We start from the raw sequence: 13,073 nt of genomic DNA, 5'->3' as shown, positions 1-13,073 counted from the left end.
CTTTGCTATTTTCCAATTCTTTCAAATAAACGCAAACAAGCAAAGAAATTAAAAATCACCCACAGTTTGATTTTTTTCACAATTTAATCAGCACTAATCAATCTCGTCATTCCACCCCTTATTCACAGGTTCCTCCATGGAGTCCCAATACACCGTGTCGCAGTCGCAGACCATCAACTTTACGCAGCAAGCTTTGCGACAACGGCAACAACAACAGCAGCAGCAAGGCAATGGCGTGATGTCAAACCAAGGCCAACAACAGTCCGGACCTCAGCAGCAAACGGCGGGTCCAAATGTTCCGAACCCGCAAACCCAACAACAGCAACAAGTTCCTCAGCCCGGTGGTCCAAACTCGGGCATCTCCACTGGTGGAATGCCGCACGGTGGACCTATGGGTCAGAATCCGAACGTTCCGCTTGGAATGGGTGGTGGCATGGGTATGGGTCCTAACGGGGGTCTCAGCGGGCTCAGTTCAATGGTATCCAACTCGATGGGAGGCGGTGGTGGCCCGGGTGGACAAATGATGCACAACAGTATGGGGGGACCGGGTGGTCCCGGAGGTCCAGGTGGCCCCATGGGGATGCGCTACATGCAGCAGCAACAGATGATCCGAGCGCAGGCCATGCAGCAGCAGATGGCCGTCGGGGGAAGACCTCCTCCGCCGGATTACAAAGCGACCCAACAATCGGGGAATCCAACCGCTGCGATGCTTGCGGTACAACAGCAGCAGATGCTGCATGCTTCCGGCGGACGTTTTCCAGCGATGCGAAGAATCACTCAGCAGCCCATTCCACCCTCGGGACCGATGATGAGGTCACAGCATCATTCGGCCTATATGCAGCAGCATGGTCACGGTGCTCCTCGAGGACTCGGTGGATTTGGTCCCGGTGGTGGTGGAGGTGGGGGTATTGTTGGCGGTCCAGCAGCAATGGGTGGTGGGCCGGTTCAGAGGCCGCCAAATGTGCAGGTTGGTCCTGAGGGTATGCCCATGGCTTCGCAGCAAGCCGAGTGGCGACACATGATCATGTCTCAGCAGCAGAGCTTGAATTTCGCTAGCGGGGGTGGAAATATGCGATCCGGTTTCGGAGGAGGTGAGTAACAACTGATGTAAGTTCTTCAACTGACTCATAATGATTTTCTTTTAGTTCCCGGCGGAGCAGGCAATGCGTTGGGTATGCCCAACGGGGGACCTGTCGGTCGGATGGATCCCTCGGTCGGGGGAGGTGGTGTCCCTACTGGAGGTATGACTCAGCTCCAGCTGCAGCAGCAAGCAATGATGCGACAGCAACAGCAGCAACAACAGCAGAGTATGGGTATGTATCAGTCCCAGGGACAGATGGCACCAATGCAGCAGCAGATCAACATGATGCAACAGCAGCAGACAATGATGAGTCAGATGCAGATGAATCAGCTTCACATGAGTCAAACGCAGACGATGACGATCCAGCAGCAGCAGCAGCAGCAGCAGCAACATCAACAAGCAAATCAGCAACAATCTGTGATGAATTCGTTCAACAATCCGGGTCTTGGACCGGGCGGTGGTGGACCAGGCCCAGGCGGGAACAACAACACTAGCGGTAGTAATAATAACAACGGTAATAGCAACCCGAACAATAGCAGTAGTAGCAACGGTCCCAACGGATCCAACGGCGGCAACAACAACAACAACAACAACAATTCCTCCGTGATGCCCAACGCGGACTTTAGTTTGGAGTTCCTGGAAAATCTTCCGGTGGGCGATCCGAGCCAGTTCAACGCTCAGGATTTGCTCAGCTCGCTGGACAATGACAATTTTAACATCCAAGACATTTTGTAAAAGTCTGGGCAATCGATCTCGAAACACAACACAACGAGAGTGCGACCGACGAAGAGCCTAAGGCTCGTTTCCAAATATGGGAGGGAAGGGTTTGCATCCAAGCAGGCGGACCTTGTTCGCAAAAGTGGCGTATTTATTGAAAGTGAATCAAAAAAAAAAACTAGCGAAAAGAAGACGAATCAAAACAAACTCATTACTCATTACAACAAAAGAAGGGAGAAAAGAAGATGAATAACTCTTGTACATAAATAGTATTTCTTGCTGTAGGTGATTAGTGATTAGGGTATCCCATACTCGTTGAGAAGCCAAGCGCGCGAATAGTTTTTAGCATTGATTAGACACACTCAAGGGCAAACGATTTTTTGTTCGTTCGTCCGTTCGTTCGTTGTACATGTTTCCATTAATTTATTGCCTAAACGATTAATCTAAGCCAGCAGCAGCGTGGTCTCAACCAGCGCGCCAAGATACAACTATATATTATATTAAGGCAGACTCTAACCCACGTTTTGTGTCAAAGGCTCGATTCTCTATCTCTCTCTTTTTTGCGTTTAAGAGTCGTTCAAAATAGCAATAGCGGATAACATTCCTTTACATAGGTATTTTATTTTCTCTAAACGATTAAGACACAGGATAGCAAGCAAAACAAACGCGCGCCATTATTGTAGTGCTTCATCCATTTATTTTTGTATGATAGATTATTTTCTTATATTTTTGTAAAAAGATGTTCTGAAGCAATCGTTTTTCGATGTATCGTTCGACAGTAGAGTAGAAGTATGTGTAAGCGTTCGGGTCCGATCACTTTTCAGATGGTTTTGAAATTTTGAAGAGTTACGGATGAGATCTTCCTGAAAACAGGAAAACTCAGAAAAATATTTGAGCAAAATTTTGTTTATGCGAAGGGTTGTTGTTATGTACCTAGATTGGGCTAGAAATGGCGATTGAAAATGCGATCATTCTCATAAACTTCACAACAAACATACAACATTTCAATATAATACCAACGAAGTGTGTCAAGTAACTGCGTGATTCAGTTTAAAGATTGCCACTATTTGAACAGAACACTTTCCGAGATATTTAATAAATAATGAGGGAAAAATGAGCCGAGTGTTTGTTGAACTTTTTTTTTTTCGAAAATGAAACAAGCAAAGTTTATCATTTCATGTTTCTTTATTTCAAATGACTGCCCTTCACAAACTGAACCACGCAACAGCTTGACATTCTCTCAGTATGAAAATAATTAGTGTTTCCAGATCTATTTCCGGAAATTTCTAAACAAAAGATTGGGAGTTCTTAAACTTTTCCGCTTTTAAATCGTCTAGCACCTCGGTTACAGCTTCCTTGGCAATTTCTGTGTCGTGGATTCCTTTGAGGTGAGACTTTTTGGGAATGAGGAAAAATTGCTGGGGCGAGATGAGGATGAAACTATAGGAAGGGTGCAATTTTTTTGGTACCTTTTCACGCAAAAAACTCCATAATGAGAATGTAGATATAACCATGTTTGACGAGTTCAGAACTGAAGATGCGAAACAAAAATGTTAGAAAATAAGTTAACTTCCAGAATGAAGTGAATGACATTATTATCTCTCGTCACTCGCGGTGCAGAATAAGGGGAATTGCCACAAATATCGACAAAAAAAAATCAGTGTTGTCATCAGTCGTGATCAGTGTTGCAACCTGTACAGATTTAACTGAAGAGGTACAGATTTTTTCGGTACAGATTCTGTAAGGTACAGATTACATATTTGTGTCCTAAAGTACAGAATTTTTTTTGATTATTAAATTTATAACACATGGGGCTGGTCAGGCAAGCGAGAACAAGATTCGGTTTCAATGATTCGACTCTCAAGGTTGCTGCAATTTTATTCCTAGAAACGTTCCCAATCTGAGCTGAATATCGTCCCCCAAAAGTAAAGTTGCTCCGTAATGAAATCACTGTTGCATGATCATTGGACGAAAATCAGATGCCTAAGAAGAATTGAATTTCGCTAGCATTTTCGCATTTTCGACACTTCGATTTCACTTTCAGTATTCTTACTATGGAGCAATTCGACGCCAAATCAGTCAGTCGCTGCCCCTACCCTTCCCTTTTTTTAAACTTTATACCTATGGTGACAGCTACTCACTCACATTTCATTAGAAAATTCATTTAATTCAACAAAGATTAATCATTTAATTCAACAAAGATTAATGTTGTATCGGGTCTCACTAAAATGAAGATATTAATTTTTGAAAAATATGAAATTTCGATACTAGCGGCAATAATCATTTATGAGAAGTAATGTAAAAAAATGGAATTCACATATTTTTCTACAATAATGACTTAATATAAAAAACCAGTCGTATTTTGAACTGGGAATATGATAATCAGAGATTGATTCCCTCGGCTGAAAATCTCCTTAATGACATAAAAAAATGTGATAATGGAAATCGTGATTTGACGTTATATACAATGTTTTTTTTTTTTAATGGAATTGCGTCAAAATCGGCTGATTTTCGGCTGATTTGGCGTGCGATTGCTCTATGTGTCATATCGATCGAACTTGTTCTGATTGTAACAACAACAAAACTAAGCCTCTAAATCGGCTTAGCAGTGGCACGATGAACGCAATTTGAGCATTCGTGAAGAAGCTTATAACAATCAATAGTAAGCGGTCTAGGTTTAGCACGAATATGTAGGAGAGTGGGGGAATACGGACCTATTAAGAAGAACTCCGAAAATATATTTTAATACTCATGTTTCCCAAAACATAAATGCAGTTTCTTGCAATTCAATATACTGCTTTTCGATTTGATCGGCCAAAAAAGTGTTTTATATTTGTTTTGATTGAATTAAAACAGACCGAAAAGTACAACTTTTCTTCGATGCGATTTTCAACGGACATGTGGTGGGAGCAATACGGACAGATTCATACGAAGCGCAGGAGTTTATCGCCTGCAGGAGGAATTATTCCGCTGTATCTAATTGATTGTCTGCCCAGCAACTGAAATAGAACAACCAGAGACAGTGACAGAAAAAAGAGCTGTATACACTTTCCATCATGCATCGGGTCCCTGCAAACATTAAATCGTATAACTAGCGTATATACAGCGTCACATATCCCGTAATTTGCGTATCAGTTTGGACAAATATACAACTCAAACAATCCATCTAGTACGACTATTATCATACGTATATACGATTTGTTACAGACAAATAAAAAACATATGGCGGATAATATTCGTGAGTATATATGCAGCCATCCCATGCCAGACCAATATAGTGGTTCTCAGATTTTCATGAAAAGTGGTATTTTTGTTCTTTACCGCTAAACATTAGACCCACATTTTTCTATTTTTTCATTAAGGTGACCATTGCCATTTTAGAGTCGTTTTTGAACCACTGTACCGATTTAGATGATCGGCATATCAAATTGAAGCCAATGAGACAGCTTTTTTTGCAAAATAATAACTCAAAAACCAATAATAATACCTTTCTGATTTTCGGAAATATTATGTGAAAAAACCAGAAAAAATATAAAAAAATATACTTCTACTCATGAAAACAATAAAAAACTACAATCTACAATCTACAATCAATAATTACGAAAATTTCATCCATTTTATTAGCAAGTTTAATATTTTTAATAATTGGCTTCAATTTGATATGGCGATCATCTAAATCAAATGGTGCAGGGTTCAAAAGTGAATTTGAATTTTTGAAAAAAAGTAATTTTTGGGAAAAGTGGAAAAAATTGATTTTTCAGACCACCCTAAAATGAAAATGGACACCCCAATAGAAAAATATAAAAAATACGGGTCTGATGTTTTGCGATAAAGAACAAAATTACCATGTTTGATGAAAATCTGAGAAGCACTATATCGGTTTGGCATGAAATGGCTATATGAGCATATTTATGTTTATAGAAATAGAGAATATTCAATTGACTTTTAGAGAGAGATTTGACATTCCCTCTCCGCTGATGGTTAGTCACCTTTCCTTCCGTCTTCAGCTTTAGCTTGGACGACCAGGACCAGGATTCCGTTCCATGCTCGCACTCTTCTCCAGAAGTGTAGGGATATTATAGATAACGGAACGGGTGTCTCAAAAGCAGACTCAGGGTTGCCACATTCAATTCTGTAAAATTTTCTGAAAAAATCTGTTCGTCTTTTTTTTAGTCAAAAAATCTGTATCGAAAAAGTTAAGGGAACAAAATGAAAGTGAAGGTTTATTTTAACTTTTTTTTCTTTTATATGGGTTGTTCAAGTCGTGTCAGTACAACAAAATAAATCGTAGAAAAGTTTTTCGCCTCTGAACTGTATGATGTTTTTACATGGTTTTGTTGAACCTTGCCTTCAAACATTCTTTCAACTTCATCCTTAGCTCTCCTCCTCGAGCCGATACATAGGTCTTCGCTTTCAAAAAATATTCCTTAATTGTGGGAGCCAACCGGACTTTGTTTTGTTGGCATTGTAAAACAAAAATTTTCACTCAACACATGCTGATTTATCCCTTTTGTTTATTTTAGGCTCATTGGCGTTTTAGCTGTAACAGAGCCGAATTTTAATCGTGTACATGTCACATATTTATCATATCTATAATTAGCACATTACACAGTTGCCATTTTTCGGCGTTAGAGTATTCCCTTCTATACCATTGCACATGGTACAAATTTACACAGTAGCCATTTAGGCGTAAGAGTTTTCTATCTGTTCTTCCATTATCCAGTTAAGACTGGACAGCGGAGACAGTCGTTGATCCATTGTTGAGTTATTTATAGAACAGCAGCCCGATGTTTCTTGCAGAGCAGAGCAGTTGTATGGATGAATCGATCTTATTTCGACCGTGGATCGATCTCCATCGCTGATGATTGTTGCGTGGACGTAGTTATTCTGTAACAACACAAAGATGGTCAATGGGGGTCCTGAGTTTTGAACTCACGATCGAAACACATGCTGATGAATGTAATCAAAAATGTCGTACAAACGACCTTAGCAATGGATACAAAAAATTCCCTATCGCGCCTTTCATCCAACATCCAACAGCTAAGACCAAGTTATATCCGAGTCAATCAATTTTTGCCCCATAAGATTCGGCTTGAGCAATCTGAATTCGTTATCCAAGCCCTGTCTATTACCTTCTTCGACGAATTGAGGAAATTGGCGCATCAAACAAAATTTGAGGGTTTGCCAAGGCCGCAGTTATGTTTCATCAGTTCAATATAGAAGTCACGACCAAACGATTTGAAGATCAACTTCCTAGCTGCAGCCAATCCTTTTTCAGCTTCTCCTGCTTCGATACCATCGCAAACATCCTCAGGCTTCTTCAGAAAGTCTTCAAAATCTTTCACATCAATGTCAGCATCAGTTGCACGTAACTCTCCACGCATAAGTTACCAAACATGATCAACAATAACATTCTTATCTCATTATAAAGTTCATAAAATTGAGAACTTTCTGATTGAAAAGTGCGATTTACGTTATTGATGAGCGGTAGAACAATGTTTAGGAACAGCATAATGGGTTTAGTTCTAGAATCGTTTAAAAGAGTCAATATACGATTGGCGGATTGATTATTGTCATACTTAACTTGGAACGAAAAATAAAGTTTAACCTCTTCAAATCGCTCAAGATTTCGCTTAACAACCTCCAACGAAAACCATCTCGTTGCGGTGCGTTCATCATTTTTATAAATCAAGGTATCCACGAGGTCTGTTCAAAAAGTATCGCGACTTTCGAATTTACGCGGGTTCGGTATATTCGATTCTATATTTTTTGTGGCATTATGTTGGTACTCATGTCTCTCACTTATGATGACATGTACGGCTATTTTGAATGTTCAGTTAATTTTTCACAACTGATTTTCTTACACGTGTTTTGGTTCATCTTCGATTTTTGCCCATTGCAATACGTACAAAGCATGTAGCGCAGTCGATTTCCAATAACTTCCGCAGTTCAACTGATAGCGCTGTCAAATTTTGTTTGAAAACTCACGGGTTACTGTGATTGGCGATGCATAAGTGGTCTAAGCACCAAGCGTAAAGGTGAACAATCGCTATGTGTTCGTGGCTTGTCGAGTGCATTTCAGCTGACTTGTACACTGGTGGAAATATATATAACGCCATCCCTGTTATAGTGCTTTTTTGCAAAGTTCTCGATCAAAGATATTTTGTTATTGTATTTTTAGAATCTTAGAACGATTACCTATCATTTGGTTCCGGTTGAGCTATTGAATTAAAGGGCTATGCGTAAAGTGTTGATTTATTTCGTTATTTTGAGGTGGAAATAAATATAACACCACTTTGAAAATAAGTATTTATTCACTTTATTTCCAGTCTAAAATCGAAACAAATGTAATTAGTAGTGTGTTGCTTCGCCTTTCTTCACAATAACCTCTTGCAGCCTCCTCGATATAGATTGAATGAGGGATTTTACCGTGTTCGGAGTAATTTTAGCCCACTCGTTTGTGATAGTTTTTTTTCAGCTGTCCAGCAGTTTCAAATTTCTTGCCCTGTGCAAATACATTTGCATTTTCGTCCATAACGTCTTCCATAAAAGGAATCAAAAGCTCCTCCAGCAATTCGCAGTACTTCTCGGAATTCATTCTTGTTGATATGAAGCAGATTGGAGTTTTCCCAGCGTCACTGATGCCTGCCCAAACCATTACGGTTACTCCTCCGAAGTTGTGAGATTCTCTTGTTGGTTTTTTCTTCCGTTTATCTTGCCAACAGTCAGCAGAACCGTCAGGACCGTCCAAATTAAACTTTTTCTCATCGCTGGAAACCATTCTAGACCACTCTTCATCCCAGAATTGGAATTTCTCGGCGAAATTCAGTCGTGCCTTCTTATGCCGAGGAAGTAGTCGCGGTACAGGTACGGATTTCCTGTACGAAAGGTTCTGTTAAGCGAGGACGTCGTCCGGGACGCTTCTATGTGGCGTACTGAGCACCCAACCGGATATAGTTTGTCACGGTATCTCTGTTCCTTCCAATTTTACGCGCTATCTCGCGGAGAGAAAATCCTTCCTCCTTCAAAACATCGATTTTACCACGCTCCTTCTCCGTTAAAATCGTTCCCTTCGGCATGGTCCTTGAAAATTGGAATAATATATTACTTAAAATGTGCCTATGCTTTTCTCTATTTGCTAACAACCTTTAATAGACTTGACTCCCAGTTATTTTCGAATTACACTAACGTTAAGCGTAAGTAAACGAGCTAGGCTAAGTAAACGACATGGTGGCGTTATAAATATTTCCATCTCAAAATACACAAAACAAGTGTATACTAGTGTGCGTACAATAATAAACCTACGGAATTGACAGTTACACTGATGCAAAAGCTAACATCAAAAATAATTGTGGCGTTATATATATTTCCACCAGTGTAGTTCTTACGTGGTTGTCCCTCACTGTAGTACATTTCAAACAAATACAACCTCGCAATATGGGTGAGAATGTGAAATTGATCGCCTTTAGCCATTGATTAAAATAATTTCTTTCAACGTGGAATAACCGAAACATTTGCCGTAATACGATAGAAGAATTTTGTTCTTACGAGTTTGTTAACGTAACGTAATGTTTGCAGCAAAAACGCTGCTTAAAAAGTAATTGTTACTGAAGCTGCAAATCGCTTCCACACTACTCTCAGAGCATGTTTTGGTCTAAATGAGCTGTGGTGGGAGATTTTTAAAAACGACCTTTTCAAAATGGTGCCTAGAATATTATTTTATAAAAATGTGAAAGGTATTCGTTGGTATTCGTTTGTTGGAAAACATTGAAAAACGAATGTGTCAAAAGTAGCCCGAGATGACGGCATCAAATTTTCAAAAAATATGAAGAGAATTTCGTATTCAAATTCGTATATTCCCATTCATACAAAGAAAAATAATTAAATGAAACAAGTACGGTAAGTACATGGCAGATTTACTTCACCAGAATATGTCCCCAATGACACAAAAAGACTAAGCAATTGTGTTCCCATGAGGCTGAAAAATATGTTGTGCTACGAAAAGTTCCAATTCATGAATGTTCCGTTCAATTAACATCTCGAATTAATAAAATTCCACTGCAAGGTATGCTGCGTTCTGTTTTGTCGCATACCGATTTGTTTCTACTCGTCTCTGCAAAGAACTCAAGTTTTAGGAACGTATATATTGACTTTTTTCATCGAATGATTTTTCATTCTAAATTATTGTGATGATACTGATATAATTGATCTCAATGCTGAGTGATGATACTGATATCGAAACTGCGTTTTGTCGGTCCTCGCCAATAGCCAATATTTATCAGAAATGAAATTTTCAGGAATATTTGCCACAGAGTTTATATTATTCAAGAAAAATCAATTAACAAGTTTGGCAGAATGTTAAAAATGTATTCAAAAGTGTTCGAAAAGTGATCAGACCCGGTTTTTTTGTGATTCTGTCTGCGATACCAACACAGACAGAATCAATGGTAACAACATTCTAAAACACCTAAACAAGAAACGAGAAATAACACAAACAGATTCATGAAATGCGTGTGTTGTTGCGTACGCGAGAAACCAACCGATCAGAATGGTAGCATAAAATCAAACTAATTTAATCAACCAAAATCTGTATTCTAAAACTCTACCATCTCTATCGTGATTGGATAGGGGTTTGCATCAGCGCACGATGCAAAGTATTTGCATTCGCGCGTTTCACTAGGATCAATCTTTATCACCCCTGTTTTGAGAGAAGGAGCATGAGAGGGTCAGTTTGTCGGAACGGTGTTTGGTGATAATCTAAAAATCTGTTTCTGTCAAGGAGGAGATTTCAAATAACTGACAAGATATAATTATATAACTCGGTTCCTTTATATTTTCCTTCGTAAAAATACTTGCTCTCGGTGGTGATTCCGCTACCCGAAAAAAATTAGAATTGTGTTCATTAAACCATAAATAAAGTGCCACACAGCGATTCCTCTGCTCCTTCTCTCACCGATTAGCAAACAAGAAACAGAAGTGAAATTAACTTAGAACAAGACCAAACATATATCAATGAAGGGAAGGAGAAAACTGATATCACACTCTAATCACAATTTAAAATAATTTAGAACAAACAAACAAACAAACATATGAATCAATTCATGCAGAAATGAACAACTCACCCATACACACATACATTAGTACGATAATTGGAATTAAATGACTAGGGCGCAAAACGCCATTGCTAGTGAAGGCAGAAAAACTATTACTTATACGAGATACAAATAAGCAAACAAAAAAAAAACACACACACACAACCACTTTGAATAAGAAATCGAATTGCAATGGATGAAGAACGAATAGTGTTCTGTTCGCATGACAGCAGTAATTAAACAGTGTAATTCGTAAGTATTTAAACGGAGAATGCACACAGAGACACACACCAACAAAGGGGGCGCTCGATTCTGCCGCGTCCAGTTTCGAACGCGGACGACTATTTATTATTATGAACTAAACTATTATTAAAATTATTGAAAATATTATTATTAATGATGATGATTATTATTACAATTAGTGAGGTGTAGATGGTAGCGAAAATTATACACATTGATACTAAACGAACGTTGGGCGCCGAGATTGATATGGATAACAAAACAAACCGCTGAAAGCAGTGGAAAAGCGTCTTATATACACAAAACCCATACACACATACACACACATAGAAGAACGGAAACATGCATTCAATTGCATCGAAGAAAAAAACACCGAAAATAGAATAAAACGCATTGGGTGGGGGTGTTACAATTGGGAGGGATGACAGTTTTCCCGACTTGTGCTCTTTCATAGTTTTTGTATAGTTTCGAGGGGGCGCAAAATCTGTGTAACGTGGTTCAAAAATCGGTATATTTTTGATAGAGATTGTTATTGCTTAATAGATTGTTTTTAAACTATAATTTTCCAACATTTTTTACAAAAACAACAAAAAAAGGAGAAGATCATTAATCTGATTCAAGTGTGTGTATAGTTTGAGGGCAACATTAGACACAGTTGTTCCCCACTGCGAAAGTGCGCGGAGCAAAACATATTTCCATTTTTTTAAAATAGTTTTGTTTTTACAATTTTTCCGTTCCGATGTAAATATATATTTTGAAGCCGATTTTATATCAACTTTGTGAAAGACAAAACATAGAACGGAGCGAAGATAATTCGGGAGAATTAATCGTTGACTTATATGAAATGAGAAAACAAAAAAAAAACATAAAAAAACACATTCATATGAACAAGGAAGAACAAAAGAAAATAAAAATAGTTAATTTAATTGAATACAAAACTGTGGGAACGCCACTGTCAAAGCTAAAACGTTTCCGAAAGCATTGCAAGCAAAGGGAACTGTGAGTAAGATAGACTGTGTAGGTAAGACGGATGGGTGGTTTATTTGGATTTCAAATCCATACAGTTATTCTTTACCAAATTAGCACAAAAAAAACAACTGCAGGCCTTAACTTTTTTTAAAACTTTGTACTCAAAGGGACAACTATCCAAAATAACTTTTTTTATTATCATACGACCAATTTTGATTGCGACTAATTGGCGGGACTTTCCAAAATTATTTACTTTTAAAAACAAAACCTTCAAAACTCACTTGTCTATAAAAAAATGATGTACGAAATCATAAACCAGTTGTATCTTGGGAATAGTTAAAGGTACAAAAAGTGTTATATATAAAAATACAGGTAATTCTTCTTCTTCTTTCTTTGTTTTTAAGAGGCTTTAAACTTTGCAGTTCATTCGCCTCTAAAGCAGGTAATTCATTGTTTTTTTCAGAAAAAAATGTTGTAATCGATCCATTGCCATAGTACCTAGTACATAGTGGCTGCTTGCCAAATCTGGCCAAAACTTCACCGGACCTCTGTGAGCCTTAACAAACGGAGACAGAGGATTCTACAGGCTCTCTTTCCTATACATTTTCGAGTCCACTGTCTTGTTTGTGTAAATTGAGAACTTCCTGGCAAATTTATCAGCGAAAACGAACTTAAATTTACTGAGGACGTCTCTGGCAGTGACCTTATAGAATTTCAGGCATTGGAGCTCATCCATCAGCATGCATCCTTCGTACCTCGTCAGAGCCTTGTTGTACAACTTTCGAGTGCGTCGTTCGGCCTGTAGCTTCAGCGTCCTGTTTGGTTGCTAGCAGGCATGGAAATTACGATACTTTGGTTAGAGTTGTGTTTTTGGGGTTGTCGCAATCCGAAACGTTTCAGCACATCATAAAAGGCGATTTCCCGATTTAAAGGGGTAGTACACTCTGAACGTCATCAAAAGTATGTGATTCTCG

The 13,073-nt window shown here is 38.7% G+C and overlaps 1 protein-coding gene across 9 annotated transcripts in view; it reads left to right on the top strand.

The window, feature by feature from the left end:
- Nucleotides 1–12,056, top strand: part of LOC129770865 (neurogenic protein mastermind) — a 319,388-nt gene extending 307,332 nt beyond the window's left edge. For all 9 annotated transcript variants that reach the window (XM_055774012.1, XM_055774007.1, XM_055774010.1 and 6 more), the window contains 2 exons: nucleotides 129–1,091; nucleotides 1,146–12,056. In XM_055774012.1, the coding sequence (XP_055629987.1) occupies nucleotides 129–1,091; nucleotides 1,146–1,816 (1,634 nt within the window). In that variant the 3' untranslated portion in view covers nucleotides 1,817–12,056. The remainder of the gene's footprint in view (nucleotides 1–128; nucleotides 1,092–1,145) is intronic.
- Nucleotides 12,057–13,073: the final 1,017 nt, after the last annotated feature.

The sequence above is a fragment of the Toxorhynchites rutilus genome, chromosome 2, assembly GCF_029784135.1.
Source record: "Toxorhynchites rutilus septentrionalis strain SRP chromosome 2, ASM2978413v1, whole genome shotgun sequence".
NCBI lineage: Eukaryota > Metazoa > Arthropoda > Insecta > Diptera > Culicidae > Toxorhynchites > Toxorhynchites rutilus.
The sequence above is the reverse complement of the archived record's forward strand: the minus strand, read 5'-3'. Positions and strand labels throughout refer to the sequence as shown.